Source organism: Myiozetetes cayanensis, unplaced genomic scaffold (genome assembly GCF_022539395.1).
Source record: "Myiozetetes cayanensis isolate MyiCay16 unplaced genomic scaffold, myiCay2020 scf15, whole genome shotgun sequence".
In the NCBI taxonomy this organism is placed as follows: domain Eukaryota; kingdom Metazoa; phylum Chordata; class Aves; order Passeriformes; family Tyrannidae; genus Myiozetetes; species Myiozetetes cayanensis.
This window is the reverse complement of record NW_026087159.1, coordinates 18,347,918-18,365,132: the sequence shown is the minus strand read 5'-3', so window position 1 is coordinate 18,365,132 and position 17,215 is coordinate 18,347,918. Positions and strand designations below refer to the sequence as shown.

The 17,215-nt window shown below is 44.3% G+C and overlaps 2 protein-coding genes and 1 non-coding gene across 3 annotated transcripts; 2 read left to right on the top strand and 1 right to left on the bottom strand.

The window, feature by feature from the left end:
* Positions 1 to 464: 464 nt before the first annotated feature.
* LOC126637364 (cytochrome c oxidase subunit 7B, mitochondrial) lies at positions 465 to 2,816 on the bottom strand. Its single transcript, XM_050310553.1, has 3 exons — positions 2,658 to 2,816; positions 1,219 to 1,343; positions 465 to 664 (listed from the first exon to the last, which is right to left on the bottom strand). Exons 1-3 carry the CDS (start codon positions 2,692 to 2,694, stop codon positions 590 to 592), a joined length of 237 nt encoding a protein of 78 aa, XP_050166510.1. The 5' UTR covers positions 2,695 to 2,816; the 3' UTR covers positions 465 to 589.
* A 145-nt stretch (positions 2,817 to 2,961) lies between these two features.
* Positions 2,962 to 3,078, top strand: TRNAL-CAA (transfer RNA leucine (anticodon CAA)). Its single transcript has 2 exons — positions 2,962 to 2,999; positions 3,033 to 3,078. It is a non-coding gene; the product is annotated as a tRNA-Leu (tRNA).
* Positions 3,079 to 4,509: 1,431 nt separating this feature from the next.
* MAGT1 (magnesium transporter 1) lies at positions 4,510 to 14,046 on the top strand. The gene is made up of 10 exons (XM_050310551.1): positions 4,510 to 4,617; positions 5,538 to 5,707; positions 6,569 to 6,686; positions 7,646 to 7,786; positions 8,238 to 8,378; positions 8,706 to 8,795; positions 10,184 to 10,247; positions 11,247 to 11,321; positions 11,659 to 11,749; positions 12,558 to 14,046. The coding sequence occupies exons 1-10, from the start codon at positions 4,525 to 4,527 to the stop codon at positions 12,571 to 12,573; spliced, it is 999 nt and encodes a 332-aa protein (XP_050166508.1). The 5' UTR covers positions 4,510 to 4,524; the 3' UTR covers positions 12,574 to 14,046.
* The last annotated feature ends 3,169 nt before the right edge of the window (positions 14,047 to 17,215 follow it).

Sequence of the window (17,215 nt, the reverse complement as noted above, 5' to 3'; positions counted from 1 at the left end):
TGGAACAAGAGGGGCTTCCAGGTCCCTTCCACCCCAAGCCAGTCTGTGATTCCATCGGGAGTTCACTAGGAAAGTCACGTTTCTCCAAACTGCCTCCAAATTTTTCTGGGGAGCCTGACTCAAAATTGAATTTAGTTTCTTCACACCTCAGAGGCCGCAGAGAAACGCAATTACTGGTGGAGTGATTCCAAGACATAAGAACCCTTTTGTGGAAAAAAAGGAGGTCTCAGCTTCGTCATTCCAAGTCAGAGGTAAAGGGATGTGCACTCCGCAGCAAGAGTGCAGCGAGGTTGATTCACACACATTTGGCCACGGGGCCACCTCAGCAAAGTTCTGGATTTGTTCTTAATCCACCAGTGAACTTTACAGACACCACTGGGACTACCTAAAATTACGTTACATTTTTACACTATTTCTTATACTTCAGCAGACTCTGAGCACAGAGGAAACCCAGAAGAGCCAGACACATTTCTAGGTATGTTTATTAGACCAGGAATGCCACTGCACAAGTGGTAATCAGGGAATAAATGCCATTACAGGACCATTTTCTCAGTGAAAGTTCAGACCAGTTCATTAGAAGCAGAGGCTGTTACTCCCTCCATTCTCTTGGAGTGATTTTGCCAACAGGTGACAAGCCCCACTCAATTCCAAGCTGTGTTACCACCTGTAAGAGCATAAAACCCAAGATTTACTAACTCTGAAATCAAGGAAACCTTCCAATAGAGGGCTATTTCTACTGTTTTCGGTTTAGATTTCTTGCATTAGAACATGACATCTCATTAATTTTCTAATAAAGCAAGTGGAATATATTTATATTGAACAATATTTAAATATTTCAGCTTTCTATTACTAAATACCCACTTGTAGCACAAAGAACCTGGAATTTAAAATCACCATACTGACATGTTAATCTAGAAATTTTTCTGCTAAAACCCATACCTGTATGGGTTAGATATCCCAAGTAAAACAGAGATCACTTGTGTTTCTCACACATTTTCAAAGCAGGCAATAGACTGACACGGAAATTTGTGTAACAACTCAAAAATCAAGACATGAACTAAGACAACTTTCACCTCTGTCACATCTCTCTTCCCTTACAGAAGCAGCTCCTGAATTCTGACCACTTAACTTATTTCAAACAAGCAAGCCTTCGTGACACTTGATACCTCTGAAGTTCCCAGCTGGAGTCACAACTGAGCAGTGCAAAAACCAACTTACATATCCCCAGACAGAGGTGAAAACGGCAGCTCCACCAAGGAGGACCAAGTTCCCATATTTATCGTGGAAGTTCGGCTCGTGCTTGCGATGAGCTTGTCTGACTGCAGTGTGCTGGATGCCACGAGCTAAGGAGCGTTAAAGAGAAGCACAGAAATCAACTGAAACACACACTCAAACTGTTCACAGTCCTCGTTTTCCACCAACAGAGAGGAAAGCATTAGCATTAAAAGACTAAAAAAGGCTGAAAAAAATTTAAGCTTTTGGACTTAGAACTGTGGAATGGCTCCAAAACAAAGGATATGCACAGATCCTTGATTTTTTAAATTTTTTTTCACTCTCTCAATTTCTCACTAGAAAGTCTAATTCCAGTTTAAAAAAAAAAAATCCTCTGAGTTACCTTTTTCATTGATATGTTTTGTCTGGGCCTTCCATGTGTTTCTCTCATAAAATATTTTGCTTAGCATATAACATTTTCAGATTTCCATATATATACACATTTATCCTGTCAGTATGGGTACTAATATAAGCATTTTCAGGATGAAGTTCACCATCAAATTATGGGGTTGAAGATAGGAGGTATGGGTAACACCTTCCTCATTCTTTAAGGATTTTTTAAAGGAGGAGAGGGAGGTAAAGAAAGAAGTGGAAATAACTGCAGACATGAAATAAATAACAGAGAATAAAATACAAAAAGGCATCTTCAGATGATGTACATTATAAATGTACACTATAAAGGCTACATTTATTAAGGAGAAGACAACAGTGAGGAATCAAACCAGCAATAAAACAGAGATTGTTTATAGTTGTGTACAAAGCCTTTGATGAGAGTGATGTGCATAAATACAGACTTTACAAACTATAATCTTTTAGTTCCAGGTCAGTGCTCTGCACTGACCCAGCCATGAATAGAGGAGATGATGGCGATACACATAATGTTATTACAGCCCTCTGTGAGGCTGAACAAGGGTTTTTTAAAACATAAAAAAGCCTGAATATCTACCGAGACACGTTTAAGTGCAAGCACGTCGGGCTAAGCACATCATGAACCAGGCCCAGATTTTAGAGGACCAGGTTAAGCACTGGGGAATCTGCATCATCAAAGAGGTAACTTTAACCTTGAGTTTAAGGTATAGGCATTGACTATGCTTTGTCACCTCAGGTTACAAGATCGGATGTGCCTTCAGTTACAAGGAAAAAAAAGAGCCGAGAAAGGGAATCCAAGGTCAAAAAGCAACTAGGAGATTAAAGAGTCAGAGAAAAAAAAAAAAAAAAAAGTCAGGAGGCGAAGGACGCCAGAGCCGCCCGAGCCCCTGGGATGCCCTCACGACCCTCCCGGGAGCGCAGCGAGCCGGGGGCTGTGAGGGACAGACCCGACAGGGAAGGGCACAGACCCGGGGGAAACCCCCCGCGGGACCCCCCAGAGCCGCCCCCGTCCTTACCGGCGAGGTTGAGCGCGGCCCTGGCCACGGGGAGCATGGTGCGAGCGGAGCGCGTACCCTTCACGGCGCTCAAGAACAAAATGGTCGCGGCGGAAGTGGCGGCGGGCGGGGGCCTGTGGGTAACGCCGAGCTCCTCCTCGCTGCGGCCGCAGCTCCGCGGCCGCCACACAGAGCGGGCTTACCCGGCGGCTCCCCGGGACTTCCCGGCACGGACGGGCTCTCCCTGAGAGCTCGGGGGATGCAGCAGCAGGCGCGGCCCTGACAAGTCGGGTAAGGGTGTCCCGGCCGCGGGAGCTGCCGCAGTGTCAGGATGGCCGAGTGGTCTAAGGCGCCAGACTCAAGGCGTGCCGCGCCTTCCCGCCGCGGGTTTGGGTGTTCTGGTCTCCGTATGGAGGCGTGGGTTCGAATCCCACTTCTGACACCACTTTTTTCATTTCCCCCGTTTTTAAATGTGTGAATTGGAACGCACGAAAGGGCCGAGCTGCTAACGCCAAGGATTTTAGTGCGAATAGAAATCAGAAATCATTTTCAGAGTGTGCTCGAGTAGACAAATAAAACCCGAAGCGTGAGTAAACCGCCATCTGTCTGTGGCGATGTTGTTTCAGAGCCATAACCCATCACACACCAGCTGAGGAATACCCCAGTGCGGTTACAATTTTAACAATATTTGTCACACAACCCAATGGCTGCAAACTAAAACCCAGTAAGTTCCACCTCAACGTGAGGAAAAACTTTACACTGACAATGGCAGAGCAGCGGAACAGGTTGCCCAGGGAGGGCAAGGATTGTCCCCCTCTGGAGACATTCAAAACCCACCTGGACAGTTCCTGTTGTTGCAAAATGTGGAATATGTAAAATTTCTTAAGCAAGGATGTTCTTTGATGTTTGATCTCTGGATACTTTCAAGCCTAATCAACAAGAAGGAGATTTAATCAGTGAAACAGGGAGTAGCCAACAAGCTACTGTAAGTGATGTCCATGTGTTAGAAAAACAAATTACTTGTTGGTAGAATTGCGTTGTTGAGGTTTAGGGCTCCACATGCTTCAATGACCTCACACCTTTGGGTAGGTTAAAAAAGCTTCTGAAGATGGATGTACCACAGATAGTGGGCACAAAGAATACAAAATTTACACAAGGACATCTGGCAGAATTCCCAAGAAAAGGAAAGAAACTAATAAACCCAACTCAGCAACTGTGCTGCATCAGCTCCGACTGGGTGAAAGGTGATTCCGGCAGGGGCAGATCATGGCCACGACTCACAGACCACTGAGCTAAGAAACGCACCAACCCAAAAGAAGAGAAAAACTGAGCATGTGGACTAATTAACATGAGGAGAGAATCATTAACTAATAGAATATTAATTAATAAGAGACTACATAACTTGTGGCCTCAGAACACTAATTCATTTGTTTGCTGAAATGTATAAATAGTAAAAAGTTTTGATAGCTGGGGTGCTCGACAGCACCTGGTACCCATGGCTGCACAACTCCGAAACGAATAATCAGCGTCTCTCCCGCGCGTGTCATTACTGGCTCGTTGCAGAGCGGGTAACGAATCCGATTTCCGTGGACAACACCGTGTCAGCAGTTCAGAACACGCCGGCGGGGGCTGTACCGGCCGATGTGTAGCGCTGCCCCGCGCTCCGTGCCGTGCCGTGCCGTGTGAGGGGCGCCGGGCAGGGCGGGCTCGGGGGCGGCGCCGCCATCGCTCCCCTCCCTCAGGCCGCGCGCGCCCTCCCCTCAGGGCTCCGCCAATGGCGCGGCTCCAGCTCGGCGCGCGCCCGCAGGCTCAGCCAATGGGAGGCCGGCGCGGGCCGGCGGGGCGGGGCGGAGCGGGGCCGGGCGGAGCGGGGCGGAGCGGGGCGGCCATGGCGGCGCTGTCGGTGCCGGTGCTGCTCGGGGCGGTGCTGCTGCTCTTGGGCTGCCGCGGGCCCGGCGCCGAGGGCCAGCGGCGGAAGGAGGTGAGAGCCCGCTGGGAGCCTCCTGGGCAGCTGCTGGGGCGGGTTCCTACCGGGCCGGGGGGGCTCAGGGCAGGGCCCGGCGGGGCGGCCCGCCCTCACAGCGGCTCCTCGCCCTCAGGCGCGGCCGGCTCTGAGGGGAACCTGCAGGCGCGGCTGCGACCGGGTGTCTTTAATTCCAGGTTCTTCAGTTCTCGTTAGGAGCACTGTTCGAGTGTTGTCTTCCTTCTATTGGGCGGGGAGGGTGGGTGAGCTTTGGTTGTAATGACGAAGGTGCAACTTATTTCCACACTTTTAACTCCTAGGATTTGGAAAGATCCGTCTGTATAAGTGTTTGTACTTGTGTCAGTTTTATTTATATACGTCTATATCTATTTATGCTTGTGTCAGTGGGATTCTTGGGGCTGTGCAGGGCCAGGAGTTGCACTTTGATGGTCCTACTGGGTCTCTCCAACGGAGGATATTCTGTGATTGTTTACCCTAAAGTATTTATCTCGAGAAGGGTTTTAATAAAGAGCAGAGGAGTGCTTTATGGTAAGTGTAACATTTGGGAGTCTGTCAGTCTAATACATCTTTGTATGATGTTACAGAATTGGTTTGCTCCTTTTTAAGGAATGCTTTGGTGTTGAGCACTCCTGAGTTCTTCAGATACGTCCTGAATCATATTTTTTTTTTCCAGCAATGTTGAAAATGAGATGTTGAGCTCACTACTGTAGAGCTTCAGTCTCTGGTGTTGATTCCAATGTGAGTGCCTAAAGCATCTGTGAATGCCTTCCAGGGTCTTAATGAAGTATCCCATGGTCTGGCTGGTGTTGTTGGGAAATACAGCGCACATATTTGTTATATCAGATCTGAAAACCTTCAAGATTGTACGATGAGGCTGGCAAAAAGAAGCAGTGATGTTCCTCTGACTTCATTTTCAGATGGTGTTATCAGAAAAAGTGAACCAGCTGATGGAGTGGGCCAGTAAAAGATCGGTTATCCGAATGAACGGAGACAAATTCCGACGCCTTGTGAAGGCACCACCCAGAAATTACTCGGTGATTGTGATGTTCACTGCTCTTCAGCCTCACAGACAGTGTGTTGTGTGCAAGTATGGGCTCCATTTAGTCCTATCTTAGAACTTGAAAGTCATCCGATGCTTTGTAGGAAATGAAATTTAAGAATAGGGTTGAACTTTCACATGTGTGTAGGAGGAATGTAAATGGCAAGTTATAATAGGATTGTCTTTGAAATTTAATGTGTGGGGATACGTGTGTAGTGTGTATGTGGGAAAACAGCATAATCCTTAGTTTATCTCCCTCCTAAAATATAATCCCTGCTTAGCAGAAACAGTATTTACACTGATAACTTCTGGAGACAAACAGGGTGAAAGCTCAACTTTCCTGGCACGAGCTGGCTGAAGAAACATTTGTAGAAATACTGCTGGCCATGTAGCATGTAGCCTGTTTGGCACTTATTTATTTACAGTTATAATTTCCTGGATCTTTAACCACATTATGGCTTTCCTGTATTAATCTGGAGGTGGCAGAGGCCTGTGAGGGTGATTTTCATACCTAGTCAGATGAAATTACTGGTTTGCCATCCTCTGACGTGGAAAGGAGAGCACACCTGGCCGTGTTTTGGTGCTCTGTGGACAAGCAAATCAGGAGCAGCTGGGTTCTGTTTCACATTTCAATTAGAAGTTACCTCTGCTTGTGTTCACGGACTCCACAGATCTTGCATTTAAAAAAGCAGCAGTGCCAAACGCTTCACCTGACTGTAGATGAGAGTTTGAGCTAAATTTTTTTCTTTAATTCTGAAACCAAACCTTCCTTTTTAGCAGTAGAAAATGAGGTGGGGGGTGGTGTGGGATGCACCTCTGAATGGGGTGGGTGGGCACAGTCACCTCAGCTTTATAACCTGTGTTCTGGACAAAGCCATGATCCACCATCTCTCTTGGTGTGTTTTCCAGGCAAGCTGATGAGGAATACCAGATTCTGGCAAACTCCTGGAGATACTCCAGTGCATTTACCAACAAGATTTTTTTTGCTATGGTAGATTTTGATGAAGGCTCAGATGTGTTTCAGATGGTAATGTTTTTCTCTTTCTCTGCTAACACTGTTTTTAAGTTGGGTTTTGGGCAAGAAGGTAAAGATGTATACAAAATGGAGTGTTAGAGTAATTAAAGGAATGAAAAGTTAGAAGCTGCCATTCAGAATAGCAGAGCAAAGGACTGGAGAATGGAATTGGCAGGAAAATTAGCAGAACTGATAGATCTGGAATAGGCACAAGGAATGGATTGGTTTCTCTGACTGTTCTTTTTTTTCCTGAGTTTGTCTCGTGTAACTCTTAATGGAATTCTCCTGTGGTACATGAAGAGCCAGGATATAAAGCATTGATGTCACTAAAAACATCTATTGCAATTTTTAAATTTAGTAGAGAAGGCTTTTGGTATGGTTTAACTAATTTCTTTTCAAGTACCCAGTCATTTTTCTCTTGTATTAACATTATGTTACCACATTTTTTGTAAAGGTGTGAGAACATTCCATGTACACTTGGAATTGTAGGTCACTTTAGTAGTTCATTGTAGTCTTGTAGGTGTTAACTTCTTTTTTGTAAGACATACTAATGTCTATTTAAAAGCTACAGTTCAGGCAATGATATTTTATGAAATGGAAGCTTTTGGACTGGAGAGTTGAAGAGGGATGTCTTTTTTCTTATTCCTGTTAATTTTTTCCTCAGTATTAAATTAAGAATGCATTCATCAGGGTATGGCCTTTATAGACTTGTAGAATCATGTATTCCTATATTGCAGATTTCTTTATTAAAAGCAGAATTTAGAGAAGAAACAGATGAAAAAAGTGTATGAAACACAGAAATACAAGCTGTGTGCTGCTTTTACTTTGTTTTTAAAAAAGTAATTGTCGGTTAAAGCAAGGAGTGACTTTTTCTGATTCAATGAGTGCCAACGCAGCAAGATAGGTACGGGATAGAGTTCCCAAGAGACCTTCTCACGGTGCTGTGTTCCCTGTGAACTTCCTCCATGCAGCTCAACATGAACTCTGCTCCCACCTTCATCAACTTCCCGGCCAAGGGCAAGCCCAAGCGGGGCGACACGTACGAGCTGCAGGTGCGCGGCTTCGCGGCGGAGCAGCTGGCACGCTGGGTGGCTGACAGGACAGACGTCCACGTGAGTACACACACACACCCCTGCAGCTCTGCCTTCCCCTGCAGTGCTGTGACATGGGTCACTTGTGTTCTGTGCCTGGTCATCTGCTCTAAAAAGAGCTCTTGTCTACAACACCTAGTTCAGACACGTGACTGCATCGTTGCATTTCCTCGCGTTCTCTTCCGATGTTGTGTGTCAGTCTGTACTTGAGATGGTAAAACTCATCTCCTTCCTCACTCTTCTGTTCCTGTGGAAGAAAACCAGTCTTTTAACAGGGTAAAGGTGTGTCAAACTGAAGTTACAGTAGTGGGGGAAGAAGCTTTACTTACTTCCCCGGTCAGATTTACTACATAAAAACATTTGTGTGCATGATGGTTTTCCCACTCCAATACGTTGTGAGGCTTGTTGGCAGGAGTGCATCTGCAGTGTTTAATCCTCCTGAGAGAAAACGATTGCCCTGTGCTCTGCTCAGATCCGTGTGATCAGGCCCCCGAACTACGCGGGGCCGCTGATGCTGGGGCTGCTGCTGGCTGTCATCGGGGGCCTCGTGTACCTGCGGGGCAGCAACCTGGACTTCCTCTACAACAAAACTGGCTGGGCCTTTGCTGCTTTGGTGAGTCACCACAGCCCCTGGCTGTCCCTTGTCGTGAGTTTGTAGCAATTCAGGTCTTCAAAAGCTTCTGTATTTAAAGATGCTTAACGGAGCGGAAACGAGGTGCAGTTAATTTTACTTTTTGGGAGACTGATAGTATTATTTGATCTCGGTCCTTTCACCTCAGTGAATGTTTGATTAGATGCCTTTTGCACAAATAAAAGGTAGGACGATGCCTAGCCTAAGGTTGTGTTCCAAACCAGTGTGTTTTGGTACAAAATGAAAAGATACTGGGTTAAATTTAGGGAAAAATTCCTTATAAAATAGTGTTTCTCCTTTCCTTTTCAGTGTTTTGTGTTAGCAATGACATCAGGCCAGATGTGGAACCACATTAGAGGCCCCCCCTATGCTCATAAGAACCCCCATACAGGACAAGTGGTGAGTCTGGGCTTTATTTTCTTTTCTGCATTTCTGTTGTATTTCTGCAGAATAAGGCTGAGACTAAGAGACAAATCAGAGTTCAGATTCTCTGCTTGGCTTCTTTGTGAGCGAGTGAGGTTCACCCCTGCTGCAGTGAGCAGGGCAAATCAACATGTCTTGTACATATGTTGCATCTCCCACAATGAAGGGATGTGATAGTTCTAAATTGCTAACAGCAAAATAAAGGTGTTTGTGTCATGTCTTACGTGATAAACAACCCTACTGCTGGGCCTGGCAAATTTATCTTCAACTTGGCCATGTTAACTATAGACCCATTGAATGACCTCCATATAAAAGCATCTTTCTTCGGGATTCTTGAGGTAAATTAATTTTTAGTGACCTCAGATTGTGAAATCTCTTTCTTGGGAAAAATGTGTTTTAACGTAATTTGAAATGCCCTGCTCTGTTTGTAATACAGAATGAGATGCACTGCAAAAGCAGTCAGAACCTTTTGAGAGCATTGCATCTCCTCAGGTGCTCACATGTCACATACTGGCTTTACTGATGCTTTTACTCAGGAAATTAATTGGGTGAAACGTCCTTTTGTGTCTGGTTAGATGGGTCAGGCCCTCTTTATACTTCCATGGAAATTGGAACTGCTTACCAAACCTTTTGTTTCCTGCTTAGGTACAACATCACAAACACAGTAATGTAGATCTGCCCATAAAGGATTCAAAACCAGTATTCTTTCACAAATTTCAATCTGTGTGTTAACCCTGTTGGTTAGTAAACTATTAATGTGAATAGAACTGAGCCAAGTTACTAAATGGAAGTTCTCATTTCAAGTGTTTCCTTGAGAACACTTCCTCTTATTTCTTCTGTTTACCTCATCCCTCAGCTTTCCTGAGACTGAAGAACGAAGCTCCAGTGGCATTGGTAGTGATGTTGCTTTTCTTGATATGCCATGAAAAAGCTTTCAAGTGCTTGGTTCTGGAGCCCAGCGAGGCAGGGTCACATGGAGCTGCTGCTCAGCTTAGTGACAGTGAGCATGGAGTCAGGGAATGGGTCAGGTTTGGATCACTGTGGGTGCAGCAGGGCCCAGTCATGGTGTGGGCCCAGCTAAACAGATAACCTGGACCATGAAGGCAGCACCTGCACTTGCACATCATCTGAGTGGTACTTGAGGCTGGTTGTCCATGTTAATAGAAGGAAGATTTTTGGTGCTGTCACAATTCCCCCCCCCCCAAAATCAGTGGTCAGCAGTTGAAATCGCTTGTGCTCCAACTTGTGCTCAGTCTCCTGAAAGAAACTTGCAGAAAGAACCCAGTTCCAGGCTCTGCAGATGTTATTAATATGTCAAAGTCCACCCCAGTCTCTTCTAAATTCAGTTATTGTGTCTCTTACAGAATTATATCCATGGAAGCAGCCAAGCCCAGTTTGTGGCAGAGACCCACATTGTCCTGCTGTTCAGTATCCTTCCTGTGAGAAGCAGGTGGATGATTTTTTGGTCCCTTACGCTGCTGCCTCTTCTCTGGTACTTTGTCATGGCTGTAACTGGCACCTACAGCTGATGCAGGAGCTTGTAGAGCCTTCCTGCATTGACAGCTCTGCCTTTCCTGTGCCTGTGATCTTTCAGTTGAATAGAAAAATGTTTGCAGCTTTCTCACCACTTTTTGCTTAATTACCAAACTGAATACAGCCTTAAAGGTGTGGATCTCTGTGGAATCAGAAGATTCTTCAGGATAACCCCTGTTCCTCTGAATGTCTTCAGTCTCCCTAATTTCTTGCTTTGATGTCGAGTTCATTCCTCTGTTACTGAACTTTCTTCTTTTATTTCTTTTATTTCTTAGCTTACCTTCTTTACTAACAATTTGCTAACCTTCTTTACTAACAAAATGCTACTTTTGTTCCACTGGATTCACTATTTTGCTTTGCTAGGATTCGTTCTTTGCAAATGTCAGATTTTTTTGTGTTCTCTGTGCTTCCTTAATTTTACAAGCTTTAATTTTTTTTTAATGGAAGAATTAGAAGAGAGATCTTGCTACTTGAAAGATAGTCAGTTAGATTAAATACTGTGTGTGTTTTATTTGTTCTGTTAGCTGAGTAAAATGCATGGGCTGAATTCCTTTAGGGATTTTCCAGTGGAGCAGGAGTGGACTGAGCTCTCTGGAAAGGAGTGTTGCTTCTTTACAAGCTGAGATAATAAATGCATGGTTTTAATTTTTTCCTCAAGACCTTCCAGTTCATATTTTAACCTTTGCATTTATCTTCCCTTAAAAGTTGATATCATGAATACTTTCCCATTGCTTTTTTTCCCCCCATAGTTACTGGTTTGGCTGGGAAGTCTTTGATTTTTCCAGTGAGTTTTAATGCTCCAGGTATGGTGTGGGAGCTGAATTCAGGAGATTAGGAATGTATTGATTTGAGTCTATTGAACTTTGTTGGTTTATCCTTAAACAGTGTTTGTAGATGGTGGTGTCACTTTAGGAATGGTCCTTCTCCATGAAGCTGCTACTTCTGACATGGATGTGGGGAAAAGGAAGAGTAAGTGCTGCTGCTTTTCTCTCTGAGGGAAGGCACGTTCAGTAAAGGTGTTTGATGTGCTATTTAACAGAAATGCTTTTGCACTCTGGGGTTTTCTGCACTTTCCACCACTAAGCCAAAGAGAATCCTTTGTATTTTCGACAGTGTTTGCAGTTGCTTAGCAAATTGCAAGGTAAACTCCGAGCCCACTCGGCAGATGGGGAGATCTCAAGATGCTTTGCAACACTTTGCTTAGCAAGGGAGAAAAGAAGGGACTGTTTTCTTAAAGCAGCTGTATAAAATTGATTCACAGAAGGAATTTGAAAGAAAATGGGCTGTCCCTGTGCCTCTCTTGCAGTCATGTGCATTGCTGGGATTGGCTTGGTGGTGTTGTTCTTCAGCTGGTTGCTGTCTGTCTTCAGATCCAAGTACCACGGCTACCCCTACAGGTACGGCACCAGAAACACCAGAATTTGGGGGATACTGGGATTTTTTTTTCGTGCCATTGCATGTAATAGAACATTTCTATTTTCATCATGATATTTCAACCAGTTTACACTGAAAACAAGTGGTTTTTTTCCTCCACTTTTCTTTCTTCCATATTCATACATCTTGATTATTAATCCTTGTTTGTGAGAACAAGGAGGTTTCCTGATGCTTTAAAGCTTCCTACATTTTGGATTGCTTCTGTAAGGAGTCTACTACTATTAATTGGCTGCTTTCTATACATATATGGTCAGTAATAGATATCTTAAATGTGCTTACTACCTTTTATGCATTTTGAAGGAATAAATGCATGCTGAGGGACCAGCTTCTAATCATTTCACCATCTGCTAGGAGTTCAATTTGTCAGGAAGGCTAATCTCATAGGCAGATATCATCTCCTTTCTATGAGAAATCAGTTTTTATTGAAAAACATCTAAACAATAAAACTTGTTATTTAATGAAGATGTTTCTCAAGACCAGAAAAGGTCTGAACTTATTGCCTATTTAGTAGCTGGTCAGCTTTTATTCTGGTCTGTGCAATGACTTTTTGTACTCCTGCTAACTTTGTTGCAGGGAAGATGGGGATGTCTCTGTATCTGAGTTACTACAAAACACACTTCTGAGCAACTGCACAGCTGTTTTTGTTGTAGCTGCATCAGGCCCAGTCTCTCACTCTGGTTTTCTTGGCGTAGCTGGCAGCTGAGTGGAACATTGCACACCTTTTCTTTTCATACAAAATGAATAAGAACGTTTGTTATTTTGTTGTTGCAGTTTCCTGATGAGTTAAAGGATTGCAGAGTCTGGGACGTCAGGAAGGTGGTGGCTCTGAAGTTGGGTGGAATGGAATGAAGAGCTGAATGTGTGGTTCGTGCTACCTCTGCTTACACTGACCGAGATAGTGAAACACTGAACCAAAGACCACGTGTAGTGCCTTAAAGAAAACAAGCAATTTGCTCTGAAGGACGCAGAGTATTAAGATGCAATCTCTCTTTCTCAAGCTTTACATCTTCTTAAGCAACTCTCCTTCTAGTGAAATTCAAAATGTAATGCTTAAAACTACATTTCCATAGACTAACTAGAAACAGTACTTTAAATTCACTGGTATAATCTGTGCTTTTCCCCTCAAATATTTTTCACTTTATTTCCTGTTTATGCATAGCAGGTGACAGCAGCATCTCTGTCAGGCCTTTTCATGGTTGAGGAAACACCATCATGTACCTGGATATCTTCTCCTTCAGTCTGTGTGCAACCCTTGGAGCATACTCCTGACTCCAGTGTGGAATGTGCCTATCCTAGAGCTGTATCTCACTTTCGGGGAGACTTCTTAACTGCTGTATGATGCAAGAGGTTGTTCCACAGATGAAGGGAGAATTTTCAGCAGGTAGAACTGAGTTAATAATTCAGTCATTCATTAAAAACTTTTTTTGCCAAATGCTGAAACTGCAACGTTTAAGTTGTAAACTGAGTCTCAGCTGAAAAAAAAATGTTCTTATACTGACCAACACACACTCAAAAATACAACCCAAAACTACAAAGGTAACTGGCTGTGTGTGGCATGAATTAAAATTGCTAACTGGCTTTCAAGTTACTGCTCAGAGCTCTGACAAAAAACCGACAGATACCAGATTTCTGGTCTCTATGTAAGTTCTTACATTTTCCACTTATTTTCTCCCAAGTTTTTACCCTTGGGGAGGACAGGGGAGAGCGCAGTGATATCTGTGTCCCAGGATAACTGGTGTTCCCCCAGGACAGGTTTGTTAGCCTTACAATTGAATGCATGTGCTTTTTGCTCTCTCCTTTTGTTCTCTCACCTTACAAAGATGCTTTGCCTTAAGAATTCCTGAATGGAAGACCTTGTGCCTCAGCCCGAACTTCACGTGTGCTACGGGAAATCTTCTCAGCCTGGTTCAGTAACACTTCCTTCTGCAGGCTGTGGTGGCCTTGGAGGTTACTAAAAAATATGAGACTTTTGTCTCTTGCTTCTTCCTCTCCCCTGTCTTAAGGGGTTACAGAATTTGGATGCTTTAGATTGAATCTCAAAAAAGGACAATATCGTTCCAAGTAGAATGTTATTCTTATGCATTTATACTAAATTAACACACATCTCAAGTGCCTTAACTTCACTAATTTAGTTGTTTGATGTTTCAACTTGTTGAGATGCATTTTTGTATGCCATACAGAATGACAAGCCTTAGTGGAAGGGATAAATTGTGTGCCTGGCTGGATTTTGGACAAGTTTCAATAAAATTTTTGAGTCTAATCCACGTTCCTGTGTCTTTTGAACTCTAACACGGAACAAACCAAACCAACCTCTTTTCTTCTGTATTGCTTCAATGTGTTAGTGATAGCCTGTCTAGAGTAAGCACCCCCAGGATGGCTGTGTGTGTGAGTGGATGGATGTGTTTGGGTGGGAAATTACAGCCCAGGATCTCACCACCAGGGAGCTGCTCATGTAGCCACCTAATAGCAGAAAGATTGCATGGTTGTGACTGGTCTTTGGCAGCTGTCCTGTGGTGAAAATCTTGGCTTGCTGGAGTCCAAGACAGGTCAGCTAACAGTGTTTCTGGAGGTGGAATCTCATCAGTGCTGTGAATTTGCCTGGAACAACTTGGCACTGCTGTGCCTGTGGCTTATTTTGCTGCCCTGATGGTCAAATGTTCCCAATAAACCTTTAGGCTGGTGGTGCTGCAGTCAGGAGCAGTACAGGTTGAAAGTGGTTTACAGTCTCTTTCGAAGGAAGTAATAGTTTCTCTAAAACTTTCAGAATTGTTTCTAATTCTTCTGACAAGGTGCGTAATTTATTCCCTCCCTCTAAAACCATCTGATTGACATCATGCAGGTGAGTGGTGAAGTCATGTTGGCCTTCCACTTAAAGGTGGTCAAGACACTGAGAGTTTGGGATTTTCCTCTTTTTCCATGCTGACATATGAAATGAAAATAATGTTTCCTTTCCCCAACGATTTTTCTGCTCTCTAGGCTGAATCTGAAGCACGTGGAGGAAGGAACAAGTGTGGTAGTGGAGCAGAAGATCCAAGGGCAGGACCTGTAGCAGGTTTAGAGAGGATGAATTCTAGAAAAATTTGACTTGTGCAGCAGTTGGCAGGTAATGGGCAGCTCTAATTGACCAGAGTGACTCTTTGGGACGCTGGCACTTGCAGCTCACTGGCTGGTGGGACACAGCCTGGACCAGCAGAACAAAGGTGGATGAGGTGATGCATTCGAGATCTGGTGGGGGAAAGCTGGGTATTGCTGAGGCCATCTCCTCACAGGGTGAGTCATTAAACAGCTCAGAAGTGCCCTAAAAGCTCTCCTTGAGAGAACACTTGAAGGGAGGAAATGGTGCATTCTGTAGCTGAAAATGGACTGTGTGGTTTTGTTAATGTGGTTGGCCCCAGAAATTGCTGCTTTCTTCTGCTTTTGAGGTGGAACTGTGGTGTATTCACAAGATATTTTTGAATACTAGCTAGAAATAATTCAGGGAGTTCTCTGAACTAAGTGCAAGGAAAGATAGTAAATTTAATTGGATTAATCTGTGCAATGGTTTGCATTATGTACAATTTGCTGTAAGCTCCTGTCCTCAGACCATTCTTGTGTTCAGCACAGAATGTGCTGCTTCATGAGCCCTGGCACAGGTTGCCCAGAGAAGCTGTGGCTGCCCCATCCCTGAAGTGTCCAAGGCCAGGCTGGACAAGGCTTGGAGCAACCTGGGCTAGTGGAAGGTGTCCCTGCACGTGGCAGGGGGTGGGACTGGATGGGCTTTCAGTTCCAGCCAAACCATTCCATGATTCCATGATGGTGGTGCCCAGTGGTCATTGCTGCATTTAAACCTTGAACGTGCTCCTTGAGCTCTTGAGGGGCAGAACTGCTTAGTCCTGCAGCAAGATGGACGATGTGCTCAGCTCTGTGTCGGTGCCTTCTTGGTGCTCGGGCAATTAACCTTAATTAACCGCCTGGCTGGTGGTGTCTGTGGCCGAGGGTACAGACACAGTCACTGCATTCACATTCACTGTCAGCCACGAGGACAAGAGCAAGTTATGCTTTTTGGCAGGCACTGGGAGGCCCATCCATGTCTTGGGGAGATGATGGCTGGCTGGAGGCTTCAGGAGGTGCTTTTATGGTCACAACTATTCAGTGATTTTACAGCAAGATTTGTTCTGAGCCTCGTTAAAAATGTGTAAAAGTAAGTGTAGCAGGGATTTTTTTGATTCCTGGTCTATATTCCTGGCAAATCCAAATAGGAGTTTTAGAAGTACTGAAGAAAGTCAATTGGTAAACTTTCTAAGCATTTGGAACGTGCAAAGAAAATCAGATGCCTGAATGGCTTGTGCTTGTTTGGATGTGCTGCCCAGGGCATCAGATTACGCCAAATCTCATGGCATTTTGTAGCTAAACTTTGTTGGGAGGAGAGAATGATCTGTAGCATTCCCTTCAAGGTTCACTGGCAGTGGCTCGTGTTAGTCTGGTTTTAAAAATAACCACTTGATAACAGAAAACCACTTAGGCTTAAATCAGGTTTTTTAAGAAGTAAAAATTTACAAGTGCTTTCATCTGCTGCAAGAAACAATTGTCACAGAGGATTTGGAAAAGCACTGGCACTTGGTTTCTGTGTTGGGCCTTGATATTTGCTGCTTTCTCGTGCTGAAAAGGTTCAATTCTCAGCTACAACCCAGTGCTCAAGTGATTCCGTGACATCACTTTGAACTTCACCAAGGGGAATAGAGCAACAGCAAAGCAAGGAGGGAGCATCATCTGCTTTCAGCTTTGTCATGCTTTTTGCCTGATGGATAGAGGAGGAGTTTCATTGCACATAACCTGTTAGCCATTTAACAGCTCAGATCTTGTCCATTCCTCCAGAATTACTTTGGGCATGGTGTTTTATTGGTCTGGGTTAATTGTGCTGCTTTTGTCACAGATAATGTGAAAAAGGTATATCTGTAGTTTGTATTTCTAGGTCAGAAGCACGTCAAGTTATTAAAATATTCTCTTGTCAGGTTATAGCTACACATGTCTTTCAGCCATTTTCCTTAAAAGTAGGCTAAAATGTACTTAAGCAAACTAATTACTGTCATTATGAAAAGAACTGATCGGTGTGATGAGACTTTCCAGTGGCCCTTGGTTTGTCCTGTGAATCCTGGTTGTCCAAGGTCTGCTGGAGCAGGCAGGGCTGTGGCAGTGCTGGGGGAGGGGGGTCTGGGCCAGCTTTGCTGGGTGGAGGGCTGGTGGGTGGGCAAAGTGTTTCCCTGTAGATGCTCTTGGTATCTGTCACACAGATTTCAGTGTGCTCCCACCATCTGCTTTGTGACAACCCCGTGATAATGTCAGGGTTTGTCTTCTGGAGTAATTGCTGGGAGATGGAAGCATTTCCACTTCTATCTCAGACCTTTCCTCATGTTAGGATCCCTTTTTCATGTGTGACTTGAGATAGAAGG

Excerpts from the sequence above, each read along its gene's own strand:
- LOC126637364 (XM_050310553.1), bottom strand. The coding sequence starts at position 2,694 with ATGCTCCCCGTGGCCAGGGCCGCGCTCAACCTCGCCG. Across the intron at positions 1,344-2,657 it reads GGCCGCGCTCAACCTCGCCG|CTCGTGGCATCCAGCACACT; the intron begins GTAAGGACGGGG and ends AACGCTCCTTAG. Across the intron at positions 665-1,218 it reads TCACCTCTGTCTGGGGATAT|GTGGTAACACAGCTTGGAAT; the intron begins GTAAGTTGGTTT and ends ATGCTCTTACAG.
- MAGT1 (XM_050310551.1), top strand. The coding sequence starts at position 4,525 with ATGGCGGCGCTGTCGGTGCCGGTGCTGCTCGGGGCGGTGCTGCTGCTC. Across the intron at positions 5,708-6,568 it reads AGACAGTGTGTTGTGTGCAA|GCAAGCTGATGAGGAATACC; the intron begins GTATGGGCTCCA and ends TGTGTTTTCCAG. Across the intron at positions 7,787-8,237 it reads CTGACAGGACAGACGTCCAC|ATCCGTGTGATCAGGCCCCC; the intron begins GTGAGTACACAC and ends TGCTCTGCTCAG.